The 25,334-nt window shown below is 39.6% G+C and overlaps 1 protein-coding gene across 1 annotated transcript in view; it reads right to left on the reverse strand.

Moving 5' to 3' along the window:
* Nucleotides 1-2,732: 2,732 nt before the first annotated feature.
* CEP192 (centrosomal protein 192) overlaps nucleotides 2,733-25,334 on the reverse strand; it is a 198,562-nt gene continuing 175,960 nt past the window's right edge. The window contains exons 47-57 of the mRNA XM_075214402.1: nucleotides 14,554-14,726; nucleotides 12,921-13,044; nucleotides 12,737-12,842; nucleotides 12,024-12,225; nucleotides 10,198-10,277; nucleotides 9,939-10,034; nucleotides 9,714-9,833; nucleotides 8,880-8,995; nucleotides 7,626-7,749; nucleotides 4,938-4,996; nucleotides 2,733-3,768 (exon numbers count right to left, since the gene is read on the reverse strand). Coding sequence (XP_075070503.1) covers nucleotides 3,636-3,768; nucleotides 4,938-4,996; nucleotides 7,626-7,749; nucleotides 8,880-8,995; nucleotides 9,714-9,833; nucleotides 9,939-10,034; nucleotides 10,198-10,277; nucleotides 12,024-12,225; nucleotides 12,737-12,842; nucleotides 12,921-13,044; nucleotides 14,554-14,726 — 1,333 coding nt within the window. The 3' untranslated portion in view covers nucleotides 2,733-3,635. The remainder of the gene's footprint in view (nucleotides 3,769-4,937; nucleotides 4,997-7,625; nucleotides 7,750-8,879; nucleotides 8,996-9,713; nucleotides 9,834-9,938; nucleotides 10,035-10,197; nucleotides 10,278-12,023; nucleotides 12,226-12,736; nucleotides 12,843-12,920; nucleotides 13,045-14,553; nucleotides 14,727-25,334) is intronic.

Consider the following 25,334-nt stretch of genomic DNA (forward strand, 5'->3'; position numbering starts at 1 on the left):
AGCCCTAAGCTTTTAAGAATAATTGCATCAAGAATCACACTGTGAAAGCTTGAAAAGGAAAATTTTGAGCAGAAAAGAACTTCTCCTAGCAGTACTGGTCTTAGGAGATACAAGAAAACAGACGGAAATCTCATGGTACGGACATGGCATCTAATAACAACGCCTGTAAATTCCCCGTCATGGGGCAGTCACTCTCCACCATGTGGCTCAACAAGAATGCCGCCATTCCAAGGAGAAGGGCCTAGCTGAGAAAATCTGCATATCATTATTTCACCCCTCCATAGTGAACACTGCTGCAATAGCTGGAAAGTTTCATTCATTGCATGAAACTGTAGGTTGCTCTGAAGGCCAGGGCACCCTTGGTGCCTCCCTGATGATCGACGTATGCCACTCTAGTGGCATAGTTTGATGACCTTTTAAATGCCTAACTTCATCAGAACAGCATTGTCTAGGGCATTGAAAATCACTCGAGCACTCTGGATATTGAATACAACACTGAAGGGTGGCAGCCTTTCAAATTGGCATCCGTAGACAAAAATGTCCATTTCCTAAGAAAAGGTTGCTCCCTATGGAGGTTGTAATGCCCCAGTGACAAAATGAGCAACTGACACATACTTTGATAGAGCCTGATGAACTGACTGGGCAAGTGATCGTGCTTTTGAAAATATTTTCACCATCTGAAACTCTCTTGGGAGGAACTTTAAAAAAAAAAATAATAAAAAAATGAACAGGCACCCATTTGTGATCTTTGGCAAGCCCCTGTAATGAGGAGAATGTCCTCTGCCAAGAACACAATGCTACTGGGTCTTGGGAGAACTCCTTAGAGCCCTCTTAACCTACCAAAACTGAAGAGCAGTAGGAGCTTGAAGCTTCCACAGATTAATTGAGCAGGCAGATTGCATAATCTTTAGAGGAGATTCAACAATACTCTGCACCAACTTCACCAGATATTCTCCACAAGTTTGTCTGGAGATCAAGCAGCAGAGCCCGAGACCCATTGCTGTGTTTTATCAAAAATAAAGGGTCTGCTTTTAAGATCTACCTTAGGGGGTAAAGGAGGACAAGAACCCGCTTGGGCCCTGGGGAAAAACGAACAGCTACATAAACTCTGCAATGCACTAGATCAAAGCATGACCCATTACAGTAGAACCCACCCAGCTGCTGAAACTATGCCCCACATACGCTACTCCTAAGTGTCAGACTGACCACTAAACAATCTAGAGAAACCACTACATTGACATACTCCCCTTATCTGACATAATAGGAATGATGAGGGGAGATAGAAAGGAGAGCTGCACTACACAATGACAAACTGAAAGTGGATTGCAAAACAGACACAAACTTCAGAACAAAGCAGCACTGCACAATGCAAAACAGAAACAACGTTCAGAGTAAAAATGACAAACAGACCTCTGATCTTAAGAAAGATAAGCTGCTGCTATGAATATTTCTGGTGGGCATATGAGGATCGAGCACCCCCCCCCCCTCCCGTTCCCCCCACACACACACATACTATCCCATGCATAGAGTGGGGCTGCTTAAACAGGGAATCCCCCACCTGACCTCCCTGGCACTAGGGACCCTGCACCAAAGTCCTCCCTGGCAGGGCACAGCTCCAAGGGCTCACTGATTTTGAACAGCTACTCCAGTCAAGTGACTGTCCAGGTGCCCAATGGCACTGGCTGGCACTTGGATCCCAGCCACTACCTGTAGTGGAAGTGATCGGGTCCCCCTCACAAGGGGATGCCACATTAGGAGAAGGTACCTTTCGCTGTACCTCTTCTGCCCACTCAAAGCATTCCACAGACACCAGAGATCTCCCGGCGCACAATGAAAACAAATAAAAATACATTTTAAAGTAAAAAGCTGTCCGTGCAGGCTTCTGGGGGTACAGAGGGGAAGAGAATGCCATCAGAATTCAGTCCCCATGAAGCAGTGAGCAAGCTAGACTGATTCTACTTCTGTTGTGGTAAAACGTTAAGAGGTGTCCATCCTGGATTCATTGCTATCAGCACTATACAATGAAAGTCAACATTTTATCTGCAGACAATTCCTGAAACAGTGGAAATTGTCTGGGATTCCCTTTAAGAATAATATTTGAACAGACAACAGCACAATAAATTTATACCCTTCTGTTTATTTTCACCTAGTGACCTTTAGAGGATACTTCACACACATACACGAGAAAGAAATTCCATCAGTTATGCACACTATTATGAAGATTACATTAACCCAATCACTACAAGAATTATTACCTAAACTAGCAACCACTATTACCTTTTGATGCTGAAATCCGTTTTCTTATGTACACAGCAGATATCTTCTGAAATATGCACACTGCCATCACATATTGCCATGGTTTGCCTTAAAGTGCATTTATATTTTGTACTGAATTGCCAATCTCAGTGGTAAATGAAGACATTTTCCTTGCACTTCTATAATATATTGCTATTTATGTACCAAGAGGGGCCCTTAGCAATGTGCAACATCAATATTACGGTTTGCTGAGACTATTGCTTGCTTTCTTTATAACCCCACTGTAGAAGAAAAGGAGTTAATAGAACCCATATTACAGTGAATTACACAAAAACTAAGGAAATTTTATAGGAGATGGAGAAGTTTAGTTATATAGAACATGCTGTGCTTCAATATATTTATATAGGACCATCATTGTGAAGTGAGAGTTTAGTCTCCTAAAAAAACAAATCCAAACTACAAAACCCAAACAACACTTTATTGCTAATTTCATTTAATTTATTTCATTACAAGCTATACAAATACAGAATACTTTACACTTTTCTTAAAAATTGAAAATACAGCATTAGTCAAAAGGCATTAAAGAAAGTCTTTAGACTAGCCATTATTGCGCACACATTAAATACACACATACCACACGAAAAAGGAGAGAGCACGCTTTGGAGTTCTCTTTTCATACAGGCTAATTCAGGAAATGGACAACATTATGCACCTCCTTTAGAAAGATCTTAACACATCTCCATTTACTTAGGGGAAAAAACCCCCATGATGGCAGTTCAGGGAGTGAAATCTAAGCTGTAAAACAAGTGACTACACAATGTAGTAGGTAATGAGACAAAGTAACTATGTGTCTGCACTGCAGACATAGCTAGGAGAAGCCTACAATCAAGACAATTCTGGAGCTGTTTACTGCATGTGAGGGAGTGATAAAATATTAATTCAAATTGAATCAACACATGGTATACACAACTGAACTGCTACACTAACCATAAGGCACAAATTTGTAGCAATTGTTATGACTAGAAAAAACAGTGCTTAATGGTATAACATAGCAAAATAAAAATATGTGTTTAAAAAAAAATAAAAAAAATAATCAGGATTAGAAAGGGATGCTGGACTTGTGATTTCTCCATTTCCAAGTGTATGTTTTATTATAACCATAGAACATGTAAAAAGATTATTAGACACCTATCCTGTGCGCCAATGTATGTGCAAATCTGAAGGCACAAAAGTGGATTACTTACATGTAGAACATGATGGCTGAACTGTAAATGGCAAGTACAAATATTTAGTGTTATATGTTTTGACATTATGACTATTTCAGCAATGTTAAATGACAGCAGCATAGTGCGTTAGACAACAAAGGACACAACAGCACTTTACTTGGCCAGTGCTTCACCAACAAGTTGAATAGAGATATCTCCGGCGTCTGTCTGTACAACCAGGCGGCCTTCGAAATGGCCAGTGGCGGATGGTTTGAATTTCACTGGCAGGTTGATGTAGTGGTAGGCTCTATAAAAAGAAAGAACAATTAAATACAAAACAGTCAGATATCCATACAGCCTTTTACATGTAAATCCACCACTACAAATCCAATTTAAAGCAAGAGAGATATATTCCACAATACTTCACAAATATTATACAGAACTTGCAATACAGTACATAGATCTCCAAAAGTTAACATCTCAATTTAACAGAGACCGTCAATGACAAATTTTGTGAGTGGTGCTTTCTTTCACAGCAGGTCCTTCAACCACAGATCTGGAGGTTATTGAAGGTACCTACGAAGATGCATTGAGCACTTCAGTAACGTGGAATGCAAACTTCTCAGAAAAATGTAATAGGCCTCCTGGACAGGAATCCCAAAAGAGAAACAGATGATTGCTGTTGAATGATCGGTATCTATTATAAATTATTTTATTTAAGTGCAGAAGAATTTCCAGTAATTTAAGTATATTAATAAAACAGTAACATTTGAATGTTCACAAATAGTTTTCTATGTATTTAGTCTACCTTTCCATGTGGAAGGAACCATTAACATCTGTGATTTAACAAATAGTTGACTGCCACTTTCTCCTCTAAGAGCAGATCTTCCACATCTTAATCCTGAGGGTATGTCTAGAAGTGACCAAGGATTATAACATTGCTAATGGGGTATAGAGGGGGCTTCAAATTCAGTGCTAAATTTGAAAGTGCCCAAGGCTCTAACGATGACTCTATACCCCCAGTGCTCCCCATGGATGTAAGAGAAATACTTAATAGAACGTAAATTACTTAATTCTACAAGACACAAGCCTTAATATAGTCATTAATGCCCAATAGAGTATATGTCTTCTTTAGCATTCAACATAGCATTCTTCCCCTTGTTGGCAAGATGTCAAGTTAATGTCAAAATAAGAAAGGGTATGATAGAACATTAATAGAATAAGCAAACAATGAACAAACAGAAAACTCATGGAATATTCTGCATAATTTATAAAACTAACTTAATTATTTAGTTAACACATTTTGCAAGTACAAAGTTATTAAGACGCTAGGCAATCTAATTACAGGAATCTAAATTCAAAATAGCAAGAGCACCCACCACACACCATGCCAGATACCATTACTCAATGGTAACATTTACTGGGAAAAATAGCACTTCACTCAAAATAGGGAAAAACAAACAAACAACAACTTACCTTAGGGAATACTTGGAATGTTTCATGTGAAATGGCTCTTTGGGACTAACAAATTTCAGCTGAAAGTCAATACAAGATGCTTTTTAAAACACACACACACACATGCGGGTTATTTTTTTTCTAAGTAAAAACAAAAATCATGCAGAGAATATGACTACACATAGTATTAAACCAGTCTATTAAATAATATTGCTTGACAAATTCCAGAAGCCAGACAGCTAATGCGCCTGAAGATATCCACACAAATTCCTCTCTCACTCATTATCCTGCTATCTTTTAGCTTTGCCTGAACAGCACTTGAATACTACATTAATTTTCTCGCACACATGCCACTTTATCAGGTACACCTTTCTAGTACTGGGTAGGACCTCCCTTTGTTCCAGAACAGTCTGAAATATTTCTGGTATGGATTCTACTAGGTGCTGGAAACATTAAAGATTCTGGTCCATGTTGATATTGTTAGATTTGTCTGAACATTTATGATCTAACTTTCTAGTGGATGTGGAGCCCATTGGAGTACACTCATTGTCCTGTTCGTAGAACCAGCTTGAGATGGCATTTACTTTGTGACATGACTCATTATCCTGCAGAAAGTAGCCATTAGAAGATGTGTAGACAGAGGCCATAAAGAGATGCACATGGTCAGTAACAATACTTAGGTATGCTGTGGCATTTAAACTATACTCAGTTGGTATTAAGGGGCCTAATGTGTGCCCCACACCATTACACCACCACCAAAAGCCTGCACTGTTAACACAAGACAGGATAGAGCCATGAATTCATGATGGAAGGGTCAGGATTTGGCATAAACGTATATGTGGAATAGTTCTTGTAGGTGGATTGAATGTGCAGTTATGTCAAGAACAACCTGAGTACCTTGGCATGCTTGTTTGTGGTCATAATGTCCACTTGACAAAGTACAAATTTTAGTATTAGCTGGAACACTTTGTTAGGCAGAGTCCACTCCCCTGGAGGAACTTGTTTTGGACTGAGTTAATGGGCTATTATGTTCTGTTTACAAACTACTTGCAATGCTGAGAGTGACCTCCGATTTTTTTCTGCCCAACACATGATTTTCGCAACTACCACAATTAAGGTTTTGCTTAGATCCTTGGCGATTTAGGACACTCACAACGATCCTAATATCTGACAAAAATCTGAGACATTTGCCTTTTAATTGAAGATGACATGTGCTGAACGGCTTTCCATACTACTCGTGCTACCTGTGCAACAAAGGTGGGCTCCAAAGCCTGCAACACTTTTGCCTGTTGTCAATATGATCCACTCTGGTTCTGAAAGGGACACTCCTCACCTTTAATTTTGGACTTTGTCAAGAACCACCAATAGGTCTATCTGCTGGCAAAAGTGTGATGTTATGATTCAGAGAACTGTTTGTGATCCTACTGTGTTAGTAGTTCCAACTGTAGACTGAGCATGTGCCACCTTGCCACAGGATGATTTCTATGATGAAGGAAAATATTGCCCCCAGGAAATCCAGTCCAATTTCTTGTGATGAACTGCAAAATGCATATGAAAATAGGCATCATGAAAGTCTATTGATGTGAGAAAAATATCTCCCGCTTATGTCGTGGAGGACAGAAGTCACATATTCCATGTGAAAGTGTCTGCACAGACAAACCTGTTGAGTCTTTTCAAGTCCATAATAGTGCAAAAGGCTCCTGCAAATTTGAAGAAGTAGAGTCCGGAACAAAACCTACGTCCTCCTGATCTGAAGGAGCAAGAGAAATTGTTTGAGCCTTTCTTAAAGCTTGTAGGCTGTTGCGTTGAGCCTCAAACTCTGCTGGGATAAACGAAGTCCTGAGTTTGACAAAGAAGTTTCTCCTGGAATACTGATGTAACGATCTTGTAAACATTTCTCACAATGTGCAAAACCCAATGAACTGTGAAAGAATACTGATACACAAAAAATAACCGATCGCTAACTGCAGGAGTAATGCAGGAAACAATAAAGCACTCCTGATTTGGCTTACACAGAGCAGGTGCTCTTCGCTGGGGATGGACTCCTCAAGCTATCAAGTACATTCACAGTGAAGGTAGCAATCACTTTCCCCCAGAAGCTAAAAGCAGTTCAAAGTCCTTTTCTTGCCTGTTCCTTCATTTTGACGACCTGTGACCCATGCCCTGCACATGCATACTGACAGCTTCTGCAGACTGGAGCGTGATTTGAATTACACACCAGATCTCCTCCCGGAGGTAGCAGACTGGTATTCCCCAGGTAGAAAGTCCAGCACTTGGATTAAACAGATGGTACGTCGCCGGGAGCACAAAGTAAGCCCCTGCGCTACAGAAAACAAAAACACTACCTGACCTACCTAACTAGGTACAGGAAAATATGCAGAGGAAGAGGAGGAGGTGCATTGTATAAAGTCTGGGGTGTTTTTACTTTAAGTTCCATTCTAGGTAAGGTAGAAACAGGTATTCACTGTAACGACTGCCATGGATGATGATTGAAGAGAAAAAGGTTAAATAGGAAAGCACACATTTTGACAATATAAGAATCTCCCTACTTAATCTATGGTTAGAACAGCAGCAGCTAGTGCGTTGAGGAAATAGACACATTTGGGGATTTTTAAATTCCTCCTCTTACTAGGCTATGTAAACAGTTTATACCTGATCTACCACATCTTAATATGTTTACATTATGAATAGGAGGAATAAAAATATTACCATATAGGTTGCGAAAGAGTTGTTTTGTAGATTTACTTTCAAAGTGCTGGATTCCCCAACCAATGTAGAGGGAAAGGTATATAACTCTTCTGAGGCAAATACTCCCCGTACGGTTTCTTCTTGTCTGCGATATAAAATGCAAAGTAAGGAAAAACAGAAAAGGACCTTGGTGGTCCTTGGACCACCTTTGGACCAGGTGGTGCCAAAAAGATGCCAATTACTGGGAGGCGCTATATTTTTAAAAATAAAACATGCTGCTCCCACATAACAGTCCGTCTCACCCGTCCCATACATCCTCTGTCATAGCCAACATTGCACAGTGGAAAAGACTTAAGGATATACAACTCAACAAAGCTCAAGTGCAGGTAGACAGGTGTAGGAGTGATGAGGTTCCAGAGATATGTCCTTAAGGGAACTTTAATCGTACTGGAAACATGATAGATCTGTTTACTGATTTTAAAGATCAAATGAAACTAGTCAAGTAAATTGGGTCTGTATCATGCCAAAAGTCAACACAATCATGTTTGATCATTTTCAGACCACTAAGTTCTCACCCTTTCATAACCAGACCAAATTTCCCCTTTTGGAGGCAGGGCTTCTAAAGGACAATTTTTTTTTTATATTTTACCTATGACTCCACACAAGTGGATTTTTATATTGGTATATTTCAAAGTAGAAAGGACTAGCACAGAGTAACCCTGGGCATTATATAGGGAAATAACATAAAAATATAGTACCATACAATTACAACCAGCTCAGTTAGTTATTTAACTTAAAGATTAGTTTGCTACTTTCCTCAGCTAATAGTTACAGCATAATATATATATATATATATATATATATATATATATATATATATATATATATATATATATATATATATATATATATACACTTCTACAAAGTGTGCGAATGTCATGTTAACAATGTTTTTGTTCCATTTAAGGGAGATCCATTAAGAGCCTCCAATGTATCTTTTGTCCACACTAACATTATTAGATCCAGTGATATTTGGATCGAACAGCAGCTTAGATAATTAAGTTTTCATTAGGTCCATATAACTCTGGCAGGGTCATCAGAACTAGGACTCCCAATAAAGGGACAAAAATTGAACGATTATCTGGCAGTCTGGGTCCAACAATGACAACGTACAAGGCACAGTAACTATAGGTCAGGATAACTACATACTCAGCCTGACTCAAGAGTGGTCACAAGTAGTTTAACTACCCCATAAAAGGTAAAATGTTTACATACACCGGTTTGAGAGAAGATGCCTCAGAGCCAGATCTTCTCCTTGGCTTGACTGGAACTTCCGTCTTTAATAGTGAATTAGTTAAACTTGTCACAGATACAGTTTCAGATCTGATACCCTTAAAGCAAAAAACAAAATAAAATAACTGTAGTGTTTCAATGTGTTGATGAAAGAGAAAAGGGGCAAGTCGACAACCCTTCTCTGTCATTTTGAATTTAACCTAAACAATATCTAAAGTAATTGTGTTTTTCTAAACAACTAAACTAAGCAGAATCAATTCTATGTATTTTAAAGTTTGTTTTTTTTTTAAAACAGATTAGCAAAGAAAGAAAAAAACAAGGAGAACAAATTATAACACCCACTACAACGAATCCATCCTTAAATGTTGCGCACAAGCAGTAGGTAATCTGTAAGCCCAAATTAAAAGTTATATTATAGCACTCACAGGTTTAGGTGAGTTTTTCTCTTTCAAAAAATAATGAGAATGAACACAAAGAGAAACACACACAAAACAGCCCTATAAGCATAAAAGGTTGGATAAGGAGACACTGTGCAACATTGTATCATTCATTGCCGTTAGTGGTTAGAGGACACTCCAAATTCCCCAAACTGTATTAAACTTGTCTGAGCTATTAGCAATTACAGACAATTCTTTCCGCTAATCCAAATTTGAAATATTAAGTGAGAAAAAACGTCAAAGAGCATTTTTTTAATATATTTTTTTAACACTAATAACACAGTTTACCTATGTTTTCACAAGTACTAACTACTGCATTTGGTCACATAAAAGTCAAAATCAATACAACAGCTGTTGAGAACAGAATCACACTACTTACTTCTCCACAAAGCTGAAACCTTACTTTGTGCTTCAAATGTGGGTCTGAAATTGGATGACATTCAAGGTCCCAAAATTGAGTATAATCACCTCTATCTCTGGGGAAAAAAGTAACGGCTACCTAAAAAAACAAAACAAAGCGGTGTTTATTTTTTGAAATGAGTTACCATAGCCTAGGTCACTCAGTATAATCAAAAAAACAGTCTAAAACACACATAAGAGATACCTTTAGTTTGTCATGTGCTGCAAGCAGACCAGACACTCGGGAACATCTGAAAGCTGCATAGGTAGCACGATAAATATCACCACTGTTATCAACTCCCTGAAACAGACCAACGCACTTGGATTTAGTATTTTATATTAATGTTGATTACGATCAACATTTAAACAGTTTACAAATGGACTGATCTATTTGTGCCCTGTAAAATAAAGTGGTTTTGGGACAGTGTGTACACAGTTAATTAAACAAATGAAAAAAAAAATACCTTTACATAAGGAGGTGCAAAAGATGAGAGAAGCCATTTCACATCATCTTCACTTGGATTTTCAATGTCCAGAAAGGTCTCTAAAACATGAAAATAGTAAACAACCAACAAAATCTACAACTGAAAGTGTTAATTTTTTTGTCTCTCTCTCACACATCAAATAAGAAACTCAATCTTAAGGTGAGTAACATTTTAGTGCTACAGCGGGTGAAATAAGTATTGAACACATCAACATTTTTCTCAGTAAATATATATTTAATGTGGCTATTGTAATGAAATTTACACCAAATGCCAGCAACAACCCTTGCAATCCACACATGCAAAGAAATCAAAACCGCAGATATCAATAATTTAAGTTTTGTGTAATAATGTGAAATGACACAGGGAAAAAGTATTGAACCAGCTTCCTGAAGTTTAATACTTTGTACAAAAGCCTTTGTTGGCAATGACAGCTTCAAGATGCCTCCTGTATGGAGAAACTAGTCGCATGCATTACTCAGGTGTGATTTTGCCCCATTCTTCAATGCAAATTGCTTTCAAATCTTGAAGGTTCAGTGGGCTTCTTCTATGAACTCTGATCTTTAGTTCTTTCCATAGATTTTCAATTGGATTCAAGTCAGGTGATTGCTAGGCCATTCTAGCAGATTTATTTTTTCTCTCTGAAACAAATTGAGAGTGTCCCTGGCTGTGTGTTTGGGATCATTGTCTTGTTGAAGATGAAACGGGGGTGGACATTTTAGCATCCTGGTAGATGGCAGCAGATTTTTTTATCAAGAATATCTCGGTAAATTTTTCCATTTATCTTTCCTTCAATCATATGCAGTATGCCAGTACCGTGTGCAGAAAAACAGCCCCACACCATGTTGTTCCCACCTCCAAACTTCACTGGTATGGTGTTTTTAAAGTGATGTACAGTACCATTTCTCCTCCAAACATGGTGTGTATTATGGCTTTCAAAGAGTTCAATTTTGCTCTTATCTGACCAAACTATATTCTCCCAGTATTTCACAGGCTTGTCCAAATGTTGTGTAGTAAACTTTAAACAAGCTTCAACATGTTTTTTCTACAGCAAAGGAGTCTTGCGTGGTGAACGTGCATACAGGCCATGGTGGTTGAGTTCATTACTTACTGTTTTCTTTGAAACAATTGTACCTGCTAATTCCAGGTCTTTCTGAATCTCTCCACAAGTGGTCCTTGGTTCTTAGACAACTCATCTGATAATTTCTTCTCACTCCTCTGTCAGAAATCTTGCGAGGTGTATCTGGTCGTAGCCAGTTTATGGTGAAATTCTGTTCTTTCCACTTCCGGATTAAGGCCCCAACAGTGCTCACTGTAACATTCAGCAGTTTAGAGATCCTTCTGTAACCAATGCCATCAGTATGTTTTGCAATAATAAGGTAGCGAAGGTCTTGAGAGCTCTTTGCCTTTAGCCATCATGAGATGTTTCTTGTGACACCTTTGTAATGAGAGTTGAGGCTGAACTAGCTGGCAGGAGTGCTTTATATATATATATATATATATATATATATATATATATATATATATATATATATATATATATATATATATATATATATATATATATATACATATACATATACACACAGACACAGACATAAATAGAGAGGTATAAATAAATTATCTCTATCTATTATCTAGCTGATCCAAATTTTAACAGCTTTAATGCTATTGTGACAAATAAAATATTGTTAACTGATAAAGAGTAAAACAGGTTTTTCATTTGATAGTAACTAAGCATTCTCAATAATGTTTGGAAAGACATTCCAAGATCAAAGAAGGCATTTACTTGAATATTCAAAAATTACCTGAACTTCCACCAGCTGTGGTTTTAGAAAACACTAGGGTCCGGTTTTTTATTTCAATCTTAGCTGAGGGAGATTTAGGTAGAGGCTTAGCCACATGAACTGGCATTTCCTGTCGAAGTGAGACCTCAGACAAAGATTTTGGTCCTACTTCATTTGCAGACACAGTTGTTCCAACCTTATTACTTATTTGAACTTTAACAATCTGTTACAGAGTAAAGAATAAGCCTCATGAAATCCAGAGCATACAACAGCAACTTATCCAAAATTTAAATTGCAAAAATATAAATTATTCTGAACATTAGTGTTAGAAGAAATGGCACAGGTGAGCCAGTGCCTGTAGCAGCCGTTACCCCTGGTACCCAGGAAGTTACGCCCATAGGTACAGTTGCACTACAACAATTAAGAGACAAGCTTCATCAGCTCCCTGCTGTATGACAGCTAACACGAAAAGGGATTTGAATGTCATGTGTGCAAAATTTAATTCTAAGGTTTTTTCTTTCTTAGCGATTGATAAGGGGTGGGGGTTGGGTTGACTCTGCACTAGACATGCTCCCTCTGCATTTGTAGGCCCATTCAAAATTTTGCAACGAAGTCCACAGATTTCTAGTTAGTGCATTGATACTGTTTTTTAAAAAAAAAAAAAAAAAAGAAGAGAGTGTTACAAGGAAATTATATTAGTCGAGACAGATGTCAAACACTATAACAAAAAGTACCTTTTGTCCATTTTCACAATGCACATATATCTGACCATGCCATGGAAGTGTGGTCTGCTTTGTGGACAGAAACGGATTTGGACTCACAAGAATTATTGTATGACTCCTGTAAGAGAAGACCTATATTAACATTCACGGCATGACGCTATAAATAAATAAAACTTTAAAAGGCAGTGTAACTTACTGGGGCTCAATACTTCCATGCTGTGGTGTAATAGTGAGACAATGAGCCGGCCAGGACAGATCAAACTGTAATAATCTTGAAGAAATGTTCACAATTTTTATATGGCCCGTTCCCGCCAAGCCACCTAAAAAAAGAGAATGATTCTTAGGCTGGGTACACTACAGGGTTTATAGCCGATTATTGTGCCGATCAAATGATAAAACGACTGTTCGGCCCTATATCACAGAGTGTATGCTCTAAAGATGTACAAATATCGTTTCAAAGATCATTGTATCATTTCATTTGATTTCTAAACTGAACTAAAAATCTTGTTTAACAATGGAATGACATTTCATTCCTGCAGCGTGCATGTACTTAAGGCTGGCAATGTCCATAGATCTTTATGGAGTATGCAGAGTCACAACCTTTTCGGCCGATGGTTATGACAAATGAAGAGCATAGTTCTTAAGGTAAATCTTGTAAAACTTGTTTAGTGTGTACACATGAATCGGTATGCAGAGTTTTTTTTCTTCCAGTTATTGGTAAAAGCGTTAACAATATAGCAACGGGAGAAATTTTCTGTAGTGTGTACCTAGCCTTAGTCTCTAGAGATAGACTGGGTCTTTTGTTCATGTATTATGAAGTGTATTTTGAATGAGTATTTACAAATTTATCTCCCTCTCCCAATATCTTTATAAAGTCTCCTGCTCAAAAGCATTCACTTGGGAGAGCACTCAGAACTGCTAATCGCTTATCTGGAAGACACATCGCCTATCCAGTTTCACCAGCCCTTCTGCATAAAACTGCTATCAGCTTCTAGACCATTACAGGTTGGCAAAGGGGAGGTAGAACCATAGTGTTACACCTCTGGTGCAGTTTGCTGCATCCACTGTTAACTAAATAACAGTCAATATAGGAATCAAACTCATTTTCTGTACTCAAGAGCAGTGTGCACCCTCTATTTTAGGTCCACAGTACTTCAAAACTGATGTTTACCATAGAGAGAGAAAAAAAAAACCCCCTGTTTATTAACAGTCGCTCTAGCAGAGTCCCTTTGTAGACGCAGCTAACTGCACAGAAGATAACAGTAATGTTACCTAGTGTGTATTTATTTACGTAGGAGAGAAAACGCAGCAGTTAAGAATAGATTGGCAGTAAGTGGTTACTGGGCAAAAGGAAGCCCCCCCAACCATCTCTCTCAATATACAGTGACAGAGAAAACCTCTGTGAGAACAGCACTGCCGAATGTAGCGGAGGAGGGAACGTGATACATGTAAGGACAAAACCCTCCACACACTGTGTCTTACTGGCTTCTTAGGAAACTCCATAAACTTCCATGAAGGATATTGGTAGATTTTTTCATATGCAGTATCTTGCTTTGTAGGCCTAAATAAGGCTTTCATCCCTTCTAAAATAGTCTCTATTTAAGTCCAGGAACTGAAGGACACAGGCAAGAGAAACAACTAGGTGTGGTATAATAGTGGAGCCCTAAAGTGCATTACTGTAATTAATGGCTATCAATGTTCTCACTGTTTAATTACTATATAATAAACGGATTAAGTGTGAGTTTTTTTAATCCATCTTTAATATGACAAACAGAAATGATAAAGAGCCTAATGTAATAATCACCCACGATATGCATAACAATACACACCAGTAGTAGGAGCACTGAGCACTAGAGATTCAGGTTGGACACTCCATGTATGTACAGGGATGTCGCCATTCTGCACAGGTTTATTATTTGGCAAAAGAGATCCCTGTGGGCCCTTTACAGGTAGTACATCCAATGATGTATTAACAATGTGTCTTTCTGCATTTTCAGCAACACTAAAAAAAACAAAACAAAACAAAAAAACTTTAAAAAAAATAAAGTTAAAGGTCAAATTTAACAAATTTGCTACATGTTTAACTTGATGGCACAGCAGAGATCATTTTTTTTTGGTAGTCGTTAAATTGTCTCACATTTATGTTTTTTTTTCCTTTCTTTTTTGAATGAAGGACAGAAGTGCACATTTTTGCTTTAACATTTAGTAAATCGTTTCACATAAATGTACTTTAAGTTTCGCCTTGTGCTTCTTTCTAAAACGGTCTCTCAATAGTGTTGCACTAGGTTTTGCACATACACATATGTGGTTACTGGAAATGTACAAGGTTATTAGATGAAAGTTACAAGGAAAATCAGTTTAATGCCAAAGCAGGAGATATACTCATTTAAAAAGCGGTGTACTCATGCTTCAAAGGGAGATATTCTTCCAAAACAGTCTTCCATAAATTTCACTCTAAATGCTACCCAATGGCATTCCTTTCCAATTGAATAAGTTGAAGACTAAAAAAGGCACCGCTATACTTATTCACAAAGACAAGAGTTACAGTTACACAGTAAACATCCATACGTTGATAAATATGATAGGTTTGCTACAGAATCAACTAGTGAGTTTGCTTAGGTGTCTACCCCTAAAACAATTTCTAGATTACAGGAGATCCAAAACATGGAGATTGCAGATAGAAGTGACTTCAATGCCACTCTGCATGATAATTTAAATATATTAAAACAGATCTTTTGGACATTGGCTCCAATGAACCGCATTTACTTCGGGAGGAGAAACATCCATGCAAGCTCCAGGCTTCACAGATAAATATTACAAACAGTCACATTATCTCTGCTCACCTACTTGCTCACCTTGTAGACCTTTAACATTTCTAGACTGGAAACTTCCCATGGCTCACATGAAAACAGATACTTTTAAAATTATTCCTGAGGAGGGTAAAGCCTCTTCATTGATAGCTACTGGTCAATTTCACTAATCAATTATATAAATTGGTTAACCAAAATTCTTGCCAACAGACTGACTAATTTAATGCTACAGTTAAGTGCACCATAACCAAATGGCTCGGATTCATTACTGTTCGACTTTGCCACATTGACTGGATTTAAAACATTTTTGTTCTCTACTCCTAAGTAACCAGACTCTTTACTTACAGGAATATGCCAGTTACACTCATATCTTTATTTGCTGTCTATGTTTATATGTTTTCTCTTTGAGGTAAGAACTCTGCAAGGTTGTCACTTGATTTTTGTTTTATCCTTAGAAATCTTAGCTATACATCTCAAAGGGTTTACAGTGGAAGATACTGAATATAAAATCCAGTCTTTTTGCAGATGACAAAACTAACCATTACCCTTCCACAGAAAACTTTCCTGATTATCTTGGATTTCTAAACTCTCTCAAGCTATAAAATAAATAGGATTTTTGTACTTACCGTAAAATCTCTCTCTCTAAACACGAGTTGGGGACACTGCTCACCTTGGGGTATAGAGGGTGCTGTGGAGTAATGGCACTAAAAAAACTTGTCTAGCCTGCACCCCTCCTTAGGAAGAGCTCAGTTTATTTACTAACCAAGCCACAAGCAAGGGTTAAAACACAACCAACAGAACTGTCAGAACGAAGGGTGGGAGCGCAGTGTCCCCCAACTTGTGTTCAGAGAAAGATTTTACGGCAAGGACAAAAATCCTTTTTTTCTCTTTCACACTAGTTGGGGGACACTGCTCACCTTGGGGACATTCCAAAACTGCCCCTATGGGTGGGAATGCTCAGAATTAGTGGCAAGTAAAACTTTACGGCCAAAACTTGCGTCTTTTGAAGCAAAGACGTGGAAATGATAAAACCTGGTGAATGTATGAACAGAAGACCAAGTAGCTGCCCTACACAACTGCTCAGCCGATGCCCCATGCTGCGCCACCCAAGAGGCGCTAACAGACCTTGTGGAATAAGCTGTCAGGCCTTAAGCAACACTCCAAAATGTACGCCTGCCGGATAGTAACGGTGATCCATCTAGCCACCATCTGCTTTGGGGCCGGCCAGCCATGCTTGCGATAGTCATAAAGGACTAGAAGACCATCATTCTCCCGAACTGAAGCTGTACAGTCCACATAACACCTCAAAGCTCCGACCACATCTAAAAGAGACCGAGTCCTGACCAGGCGCCAGCGAATCCTAAAGAAGAACCAACAAAACAATATCCTGATTTATGTGAAACCTCGAGACCATCTTTGGTTGAAACAAAGGCTTAGTTCTAAGCACCCGCACTATCGTCATGGAAAATCAGAAGAGGAGCACGACATGACAGGGCTGCCAACGCCAAAACCCGTCTGGCAGAAGCAATGGACAGCAAAAAGGTCACTTTCCACCAGAGAAGTTTTAAAGAAAGACTCCAAAGGTTCAAAGGGCGACTTATGAAGCACCAAAAGGACCAAGTTTAGGTCCCACAGAGCCATTGGCGAAACAAACAGCAGTTGTACATGAAGTACATCCTGTAGAAACGTCTGCACCTCCTGTAGCAGAGCAATAAGTTTCTGAAAATACACAGACAACGCCGCTACCTGGACCTTAAGGAACGACAACCTCAATCCCTTGTCCAGACCATCTTGTAGAAAAGCCAACACACTGGCTAAACGAAAAGAATTAGTAGGCACTATGATCTTCTCACACCAATATATATATATGCTTTTCAAATGCGGTGCTAAATGGTGGATTATGACCGTTTTGTCGCCTGAATCATGGTTTTAACCACTCTCTCCAAAAACCCTTTCTTTCCGAGAATCAAGGATTCAACCTCCAAGCTGTTAAAGCCAAATCGATCGAGGTCCTGATGAAAGAATGACTGAAGATCCTTCCTGAGAGGCAGACGCCAAGGACGATCCACCGACAGGTCTAGAAGATCTGAGTAGCATGCTCTTCTCGGCCAATCTACTGCCAGAATAATCCCCGGAACACTTTCGCCTCTCACTTTCTGCAAGATCCATGGCAGCATTGGAAGTGGAGGGTAAAGGTAACCAACTTGAAGTTCCAGTGTACCGTCAGTGTCCACTAAGAACGCCTGAGGGTCTCTTGACCGGGCACAATACCTTTCTACCTTGCGGTTGTGCTGCAATCCCATCATACTTATTTCTGGCAGAACCCACCAGAGGACTATTTGAGAAAACACCTCCGGATGAAGTAACCATTCGCCTGGGCGAAGGGCATGTTGACTTAAGTAGTCGGCATTGAATACTGGCCGTAGTTCCAGAACAGTTATGGGCAATCGTGCTTCCTCCAGCGTCCAAGTACCTTGCAATCTGAGGTGAAGAGTGACCGCAAACCACCCTAACAGATTGGCATCCGCTGTTAACACTATCCAGTCCCACACCAAGAAAGAACGCCCGTGTTAGGATGTCCCTCCTCAGCCACCAGAGAAGAGCCTTTCTAAGTGGGGTTCCAACCTTGACCACTTTGCCAGAATCTCCTGCTGGAACTTGCGCGAATAGAAAAGAGCAAACTGCAGACCCAGTAGCTCCATACACTGAAGTACGGAGACACGATTTAGAGATAAAAGATCTTTCACCTGACGCCGGATTTTCCTCACTTTGTCTGAAGGGAGAAAAACCTTCTGACAATGTGTGTCGAACAATCATACCAGGAACACCATACATTGGGTTGGTGTCCAACTGGATTTTTGTAGTTGATCACCCATCCGTGTTACTGCAGAATGTCCCTGGTCAGCTGCAGATGTGACTGAAGCCGAGGTACAGACTTGATCAGTAAGTCGTCTAGGTAAGGTAAAATAGTCACCCCCTGTAAACGCAGGTGAGCTGCCATTACAGCCATCACATTTGTGAACACTCGCAGTGTAGTGGCCAAACCGAATGAAAGAGCCCTGAACTGAAAATGCTCCAGACCCACCGCAAACTGCAAGAGACTTTGATGACCTGTCCATATCGGAATCTGTAGGTAAGCATCCTTGATATCCAAGTGTCGAAGTCAGCAAATTGGATAAAGTCATTTCAATTAAAATCGAGCAAACTTGGTTGTCTTTGTTTGAAAAGATGCGTATGGCATGCTACGGCGTACGCGGCCGCAACACGTGGCACAAACAGTATTTACGCTTTTACATGCATTCGCACAAACACTCACATTTGTAAAATAGTACACAGTAATGGTAGTTGCAGCACATAGTTATTTATGTCGAAATATAGTAGTTTATGTGTAATATTATAAGTTATATGCATATCAGTAAAACATATGGTACACGTTGAAGGAATCATGTCATGTGTGGTATCATACTAATCCCCTTCACATTTGCGACTGTCTGGTTCACTCTACGAAGGGATCGCAGAGTGCATACGCAAGTTATTAATGTTAAGGAATTATGGACTATTATGATTAGAAATCTTGGCGGGAAGATCAGAACCCATCCACTGGAGAGATGACCCCCTCCTTTGGATTCCTGAGCTTAAACTAGCCTATGATCTGCAACCCCCTGGACCTTCCTGAAACCTGGACCAATAGAAGCAAGCCACACCTTCGCATTGTTTTACTGTATTCCTGTTTGCATATAAGCAGCAGCTCCTCATCTAGTGTTCAGTCACATAGACCACAGACTTCAGGACTGAATGACTGTTCACTGTATCCAGAGCGCCTGCTATAAGTAACGGCTGTACTTATTATCATTTCGCTTGAATTATTCTGCTACTTTTTGAGAATAAATATTTGTGCGTTGGAAACACAAATCGAGATTTGACAATCGTTATTGAATAGCGACAAAACGCTCTTAACACAAGGATGCCAAGTAGTCGCCTTTCTTCATGGAACTTATCACAGATCTAATGGACTCCATTAGAAAGCTGGGTACCCGTAAGCAAGTGTTGAGGTCATTCAGCTGTTGAATTGGTTTGAAGGACCGATCCCGTTTTTGCACCAGAAAAAGGTGAGAGGGGAAAAGCCTTGACCTCTCTGCCCCAACGGAAATGGAACAATCACCCCGGCATCCCAAAGTGACTGTACTGCCCCTGCAAAGCCTGTCTTTTCTTGGACTCCCTGGGAAAAGGTGTAGTCATGAAACAACGTGGAAATGACCCCACTAGGTCCAAGATGTATCCAGTGGACACTACACCTTTCACTCAGGCGTCTGTGGTGGACCGGAGCCACCACTCCAGAAAGAGCAGCAGGCTCGCTCCCACCACCAAAGCCCTGGTGGAGGATGCAGGAAGTCATGCTGCTTGTTTGTCTGCTGGCTTAGGGGCAGGACGACGTCCTGTCCAGGCCTGTCTGCCTCTTTGTCCCCCTCACCGTGTAACCGGGGCTTGGCTTCTGGAAGAACCACCTCTAGAGCAAATGACAAACTGAAAGGAGCGAAAATGCCTTACTTTTGCTTTTGGCGCAGCTACTGGAAGAAGAGCACTCTTTCTCCCCCGTGGCCTGAGCAATGAATTTGTCCAAAGGAGAACCAAACAAAGCCGCTCCGTCATATTTGACAGATTTCAAAGCTCTCTTGGAATCAGCAACCCCCTTCCAAGATCTTAACCACAATGTGCGTCTAGCTGCCACTGCTAAGGAAGAGAATTTTGAAAACCCCTGACCTGCATCGAGAACCGAATCCCCTAAAAACTCAGCAGCATCTTTAATATGCTCTGCCAAAGGAGCCAACTCAGTTCTAGCAACACCAGACTGAATTCCTGCATTAAGGGTAGTAGCCTATTTTTCAACAGCTTTGACGACCGAAGCCGCTGCCATCACCAGGCGCAGGGACACCAAAGACGCTAAATAAATCGATTTCAAAATCACTGCATACTTTGTCAGTACTGTCTTTAAGAGTCGCTGCATTCGGCAACGGAAAAACAGTAGACTTCTCAAAGTGTGCAATAAGAGCATTGATACTGGGAGGAGTCTCCCATGATCCTACCTCTGAATCTGGGAAGAGGTAGAAAAACTTTGTATCATCTGGGAATATGAAATTTATTACCAGGCTTAAGTCTGGCCTCGTCCCAAATTTCCAACAGTTGTGCAGAAAGAGGGAAGAAAACCGTTCTTTTCTTTGCCCTTTTAAACATGGAGGTCTGTGATACAGACTGATCCCCATCTGATATGTTAAGAACCTGTCGCACTGCCAAAATAAAGTATTCAATGTCCTGCCTATTTGACATTTCCTCCTCACCTGTGGGCAAGTCCTCAGTCAGAATCCTATAGAACATCACCATCTCCCAATTAGGATGGATCAGTGTCCGAATCTACTAACTTCTGTGCAATAGGCACACCCAAGTGTTTACGCTGTCCACCTTCCATACTCAAATGAAACAATTTTTTAAGGGAATTAGACACTCTGGTCAACCCCTGCACAGACCGTTCCAAACTACTCATCCAAACAGGCTCCTGGGAGACCCCTGGACCACCCTGCAGCAACTGAAATGCCTGTCCCGAAAGAATGGCGCCTGAAAATTGCGTACCGGGACAAGAGGAAAAGGTATTGCAGCACCTACCGTCCCCGGGTTGTCTCTCCTTAATTCGGCAATAGACCGTGCCAGCTACTTGGCCCAGGCTAGATGTCCGCCGCACCTGCAGACGAGTGCCCACTAAGGTCCTCAGCATTGCATACTGTGCACAGACCTTCCTGGTCTGATCGCCCACCAAGCAATTTGGACTCACACCTAATACAGGTGGAGTAGTACATTAGAGACAGCCTTGGATTTGGCCCCAGTCACTCTTTCTGACATATTGCAAAACAGAAAGGTAAATGAGAGACACATTGCAGAACTATCTTATAAAGAAGAACTGTACAGTGTATGGCAAACTAACACTATAGAAATACACAATACTACAGTACTTCAGCTAAGACTAGAACCAGAAGTGTTCTGTAATGTACCCCCAAAGGATGTACAGCAGACAGAAAACACACAAACACTGAAAAAGATATAAGAAACACCAAATCCACTCTATATCAATTGGTTCTCAATCCCCAGGGATGTGTCTGAGTGTCCTGCAGACAGGGTGGGAAATGGCTGATAAGCTGCCAGAGCCCTGTAAAAAAAACATGCAATTACATAAACACGCCCACTTAACTCTTTGCTAGCCTGCACAAAATCAGCAAAAACCATACATTTGTAATTGCAGAAAAAAAACACATCAGACCCTGGTGGGGACTGCGCTCCAGTGACAGCTCCCCACTGGCATAATATGCCCCACTATCTGTGTGCACCGCAACTTCTCCTCCAAATGCCGGCTGACAGGCTGGGCAACTGAACCGCAAGCAGCTCTGCCTCCACAGCAGTCACGGGAGAGCGGACCATGCTGCCGCGGCCCCGCATTGCCTCCCTGGAAGCCGATGGGTCCTGGACACTACTGGAGTGCCAGGTGACCCTTTTCCCGGGAGCCCTATATAAATCAGGTGGGGCGGAACTAAAGCTCCTCAGGCGCTCTCCCTGAAGTAGCCGCGGTGGTCACCCGGTGATCGCCACAGAAAAATCCTAGCTCTATAAAAAAACAAAAAAAAAACCTCTTCCTGTGGAGGGGGTATAGAGGGGAGGTAAGCAGGCTAGACAAGTTTTTTAGTGCCATTACTCCCACAGCGATTCTATACCCCAATGTAAGCAGTGCCCCCAACTAGTGAGAAAGAGAAACATTCATTTTGCTTACTGTTGACTTCCAATGGCAATCAACAATATACTTGGAGTCCAACTAGTGGCAGATTTTAATTTATACACCATAGAAACTACTCAGCACTTTTAAGGATACTGGTACAAAACATACACAAATAGAACATTAAATACTTAATGGTCTGCTTGTTTTGCATCAAGTAAAAGTCAATTTTTGAATGTTTGACTGGTAAAGTGTACATTAACTTTTGAACACTCCCTAGAAAATCACAGCCTCTACAAAAATATATTATATCCTTCATGTTGTGTGCGAAAGAAGAACATATTAAAATGCCCATTGTAACAAAATAAAGGAGAAAGGGGTTCTCACCACAAAAATGTATCAGATCAATCCTGAAATGCAATCCTTTAGATAAATAGGAAGGATATATCCAGGAGATCATCTTCTGAATGTACATACATGTAAATTAATTTCATGGGGCAACCATAAGTAAAGTAAGAACATGTACACAAGTTTAGCATGCCTCCTGTAGATGCAACCTAATTATAGACTGAAACATCCCAATAAACATTTCTTAGAGGTGTAGCTTTTGAAAGTACAGGAGTCCTGATATAAAGATAAGTAATAATGGTGAAACCATCAGCAGCACGATGCAGTTCCTGATAGTCTGTTTGTATTCTGAACCCTTTCAGTTGACAGCACTTAATTTGTTTATTATATTGTGAAATATTAGGGTAATGCAACTTTCACATTTATCATAACAGTGTTGAGCTGATTATTTTCAATGTATAAATACTGCTTTGTTTTGAGTGTTATATAAGATACTTATGACATAATACACACGAAAGACCACAATTTTTTTGCAACAAACTTTTACGCACACATATGGGGTGTAAAATGTATGAAACTAAATCAGACACTGTATGTATAAAATCTTGCATTGAAACTTTATGTATGAAACCATGTTTTGTTAAGATTATGCAACTTAGACATTAGAGAAATAAGTCAATACTATATCTAGCAAGATGCAAGCAGACATAGAAAACATACTAGGAAAATAGATTGCATATTGTTTTGCTAGAATGTGTAATCAATATATATATTTATAATGTAAGTCTTAGATGTTGCAATGCCAGCCACTGTTAACAACTTTAATTCTTACAGTACTATTGCCATCTACTGTCTAAAGTTCATAATACACATACATTATTACTATTAGACTAAATAAGCTATAGGGAAGTTTAAGGTGGGGAGTTCATTGGAATGAACTCTAGTAGATGAAGAAACATTGTGCCCACTCTCCTTGATGTGAAGATGGTCTTAAAAGCAAAATGCAATTTAACCTATAACGGGCAACACAGTTGAATCAGGGATTTGTATGAAAACCTTACTCATCAAAGTAAATCCTAAATTTTTTTCTACATCTTTTCTGCCAGTCAATATCCTCTCTCTGTGCTAGCATTTCAATATTGTAATCTTGATAATATTTAAACAAAGTGTTGGTTTCTACTCACATGTGTAAAGTCACTGTGTATTTCTGGAATGTAAAAGTCTCATCTGATCTCCCTTCTATACTCCGCATTAACTATTGAACATGCTTATATGATGAATGTAGAAAATAATCTCCAGAAGACCTCAAAAATGGGAGATAGAGAAAGCCCTCTGTATCGATGAAGAACTTCAGTGTGTGCAACTACTCAAGAGCAAGCATACAAGCTATTGCACATATTTTACTGGTGTACTCAATTGACACTGAGAAGTCACATCTACAATATATTTTATGGGATGTGGGACGGAAGGTTCCATCACATCTGAGGCGCCCAGACTAAACCACCAGACTTCAAAAACATGATGCCAGGAGGTGCTTTCATTAACAGAATTGCGTCACATTTCTTCGATTGAAACTTCCACAATCAAGGAAGCTAGTGATAAAAATAAACGAGCACCACAGCGTTGGAAATTTATTTGCAAAGTAAACTGGATCAGGGTATGGTGAACATTTAATATTAACTGTATGTGTTTGAAGTTTTCTGTTTGAATAAAAAGTGATTTTTTAAAAGATAATGCACTATTAGTGCTTTCCGTTTCTTCCACATATCATCTCTACTTTATACTTCACCGCTGTGAGTGACAACATAATTAATGAAGATTGCGGAACTCATATATATATATATATATATATATATATATATATATATATATCTCTAAGGAAATACAGATTAAAAAAGTGATTATAAAACGGATTATACGGTCAGATACCAGCACTCGCACATCGGGAGCTGTTGCGGTGTTGGCTGATTACCGATTGGGGGAGATTTATTTCCGTTTGGTGAGCATGTCCGCTTAGATCGTGTCCTGGAGGCAGCGGTGAAGTTTGGATAACAGTGCCATTATTGAGGAGCGAACTCCGGAGCGCAGTTCTCATTGTGGAGAGATTCCCAGCTGTTTGATCACGGAGGTCTGGTGAGTGCATTTCCCTAAGGGGACGCCGTGATGTTTTGAAGAATTGATCCATTATTGTGGAAGTTATATTGCTGCTCTATTTTGAAGTGACTTTGTACCCAGCTAGGTCCACTTTATTGCTGATAACTTGGACTTCTATGCCTATTTTAGAAAGGGAATTATACACTATAATATGTGTGATTACTGACTTAGAATTAGTATTTATTTTTAAGCGCCGTTTGATGTATGGGATCTGTGTTTTAGCTATTGTACTTTGTATCAAACTCCGTTGTGGATAGGAGTTACCATACATAGGCAGCTTTGAAATCAAGAGCCCGCGCTGTTTATTCTATCTATATTTGCTTTAATTTAATATTAACTGCTTGATATAGCCTATAGTTTTAAACCTGTCTGACTAGCATAGTATCAAACTAGATTGTTGATTTAATTTGGCTTGGTCATTCCACTGTGCACTTCCTCTCATATCCCCTTCCCCACTATGTATGTTTTTAAGTAAATATTGCTGACCTTCTATGGTCATTTAATAGGGAACTTGCATGCATATGGGAATCTACCAGAACATTCT

Source organism: Mixophyes fleayi, chromosome 5, assembly GCF_038048845.1.
Source record: "Mixophyes fleayi isolate aMixFle1 chromosome 5, aMixFle1.hap1, whole genome shotgun sequence".
In the NCBI taxonomy this organism is placed as follows: domain Eukaryota; kingdom Metazoa; phylum Chordata; class Amphibia; order Anura; family Limnodynastidae; genus Mixophyes; species Mixophyes fleayi.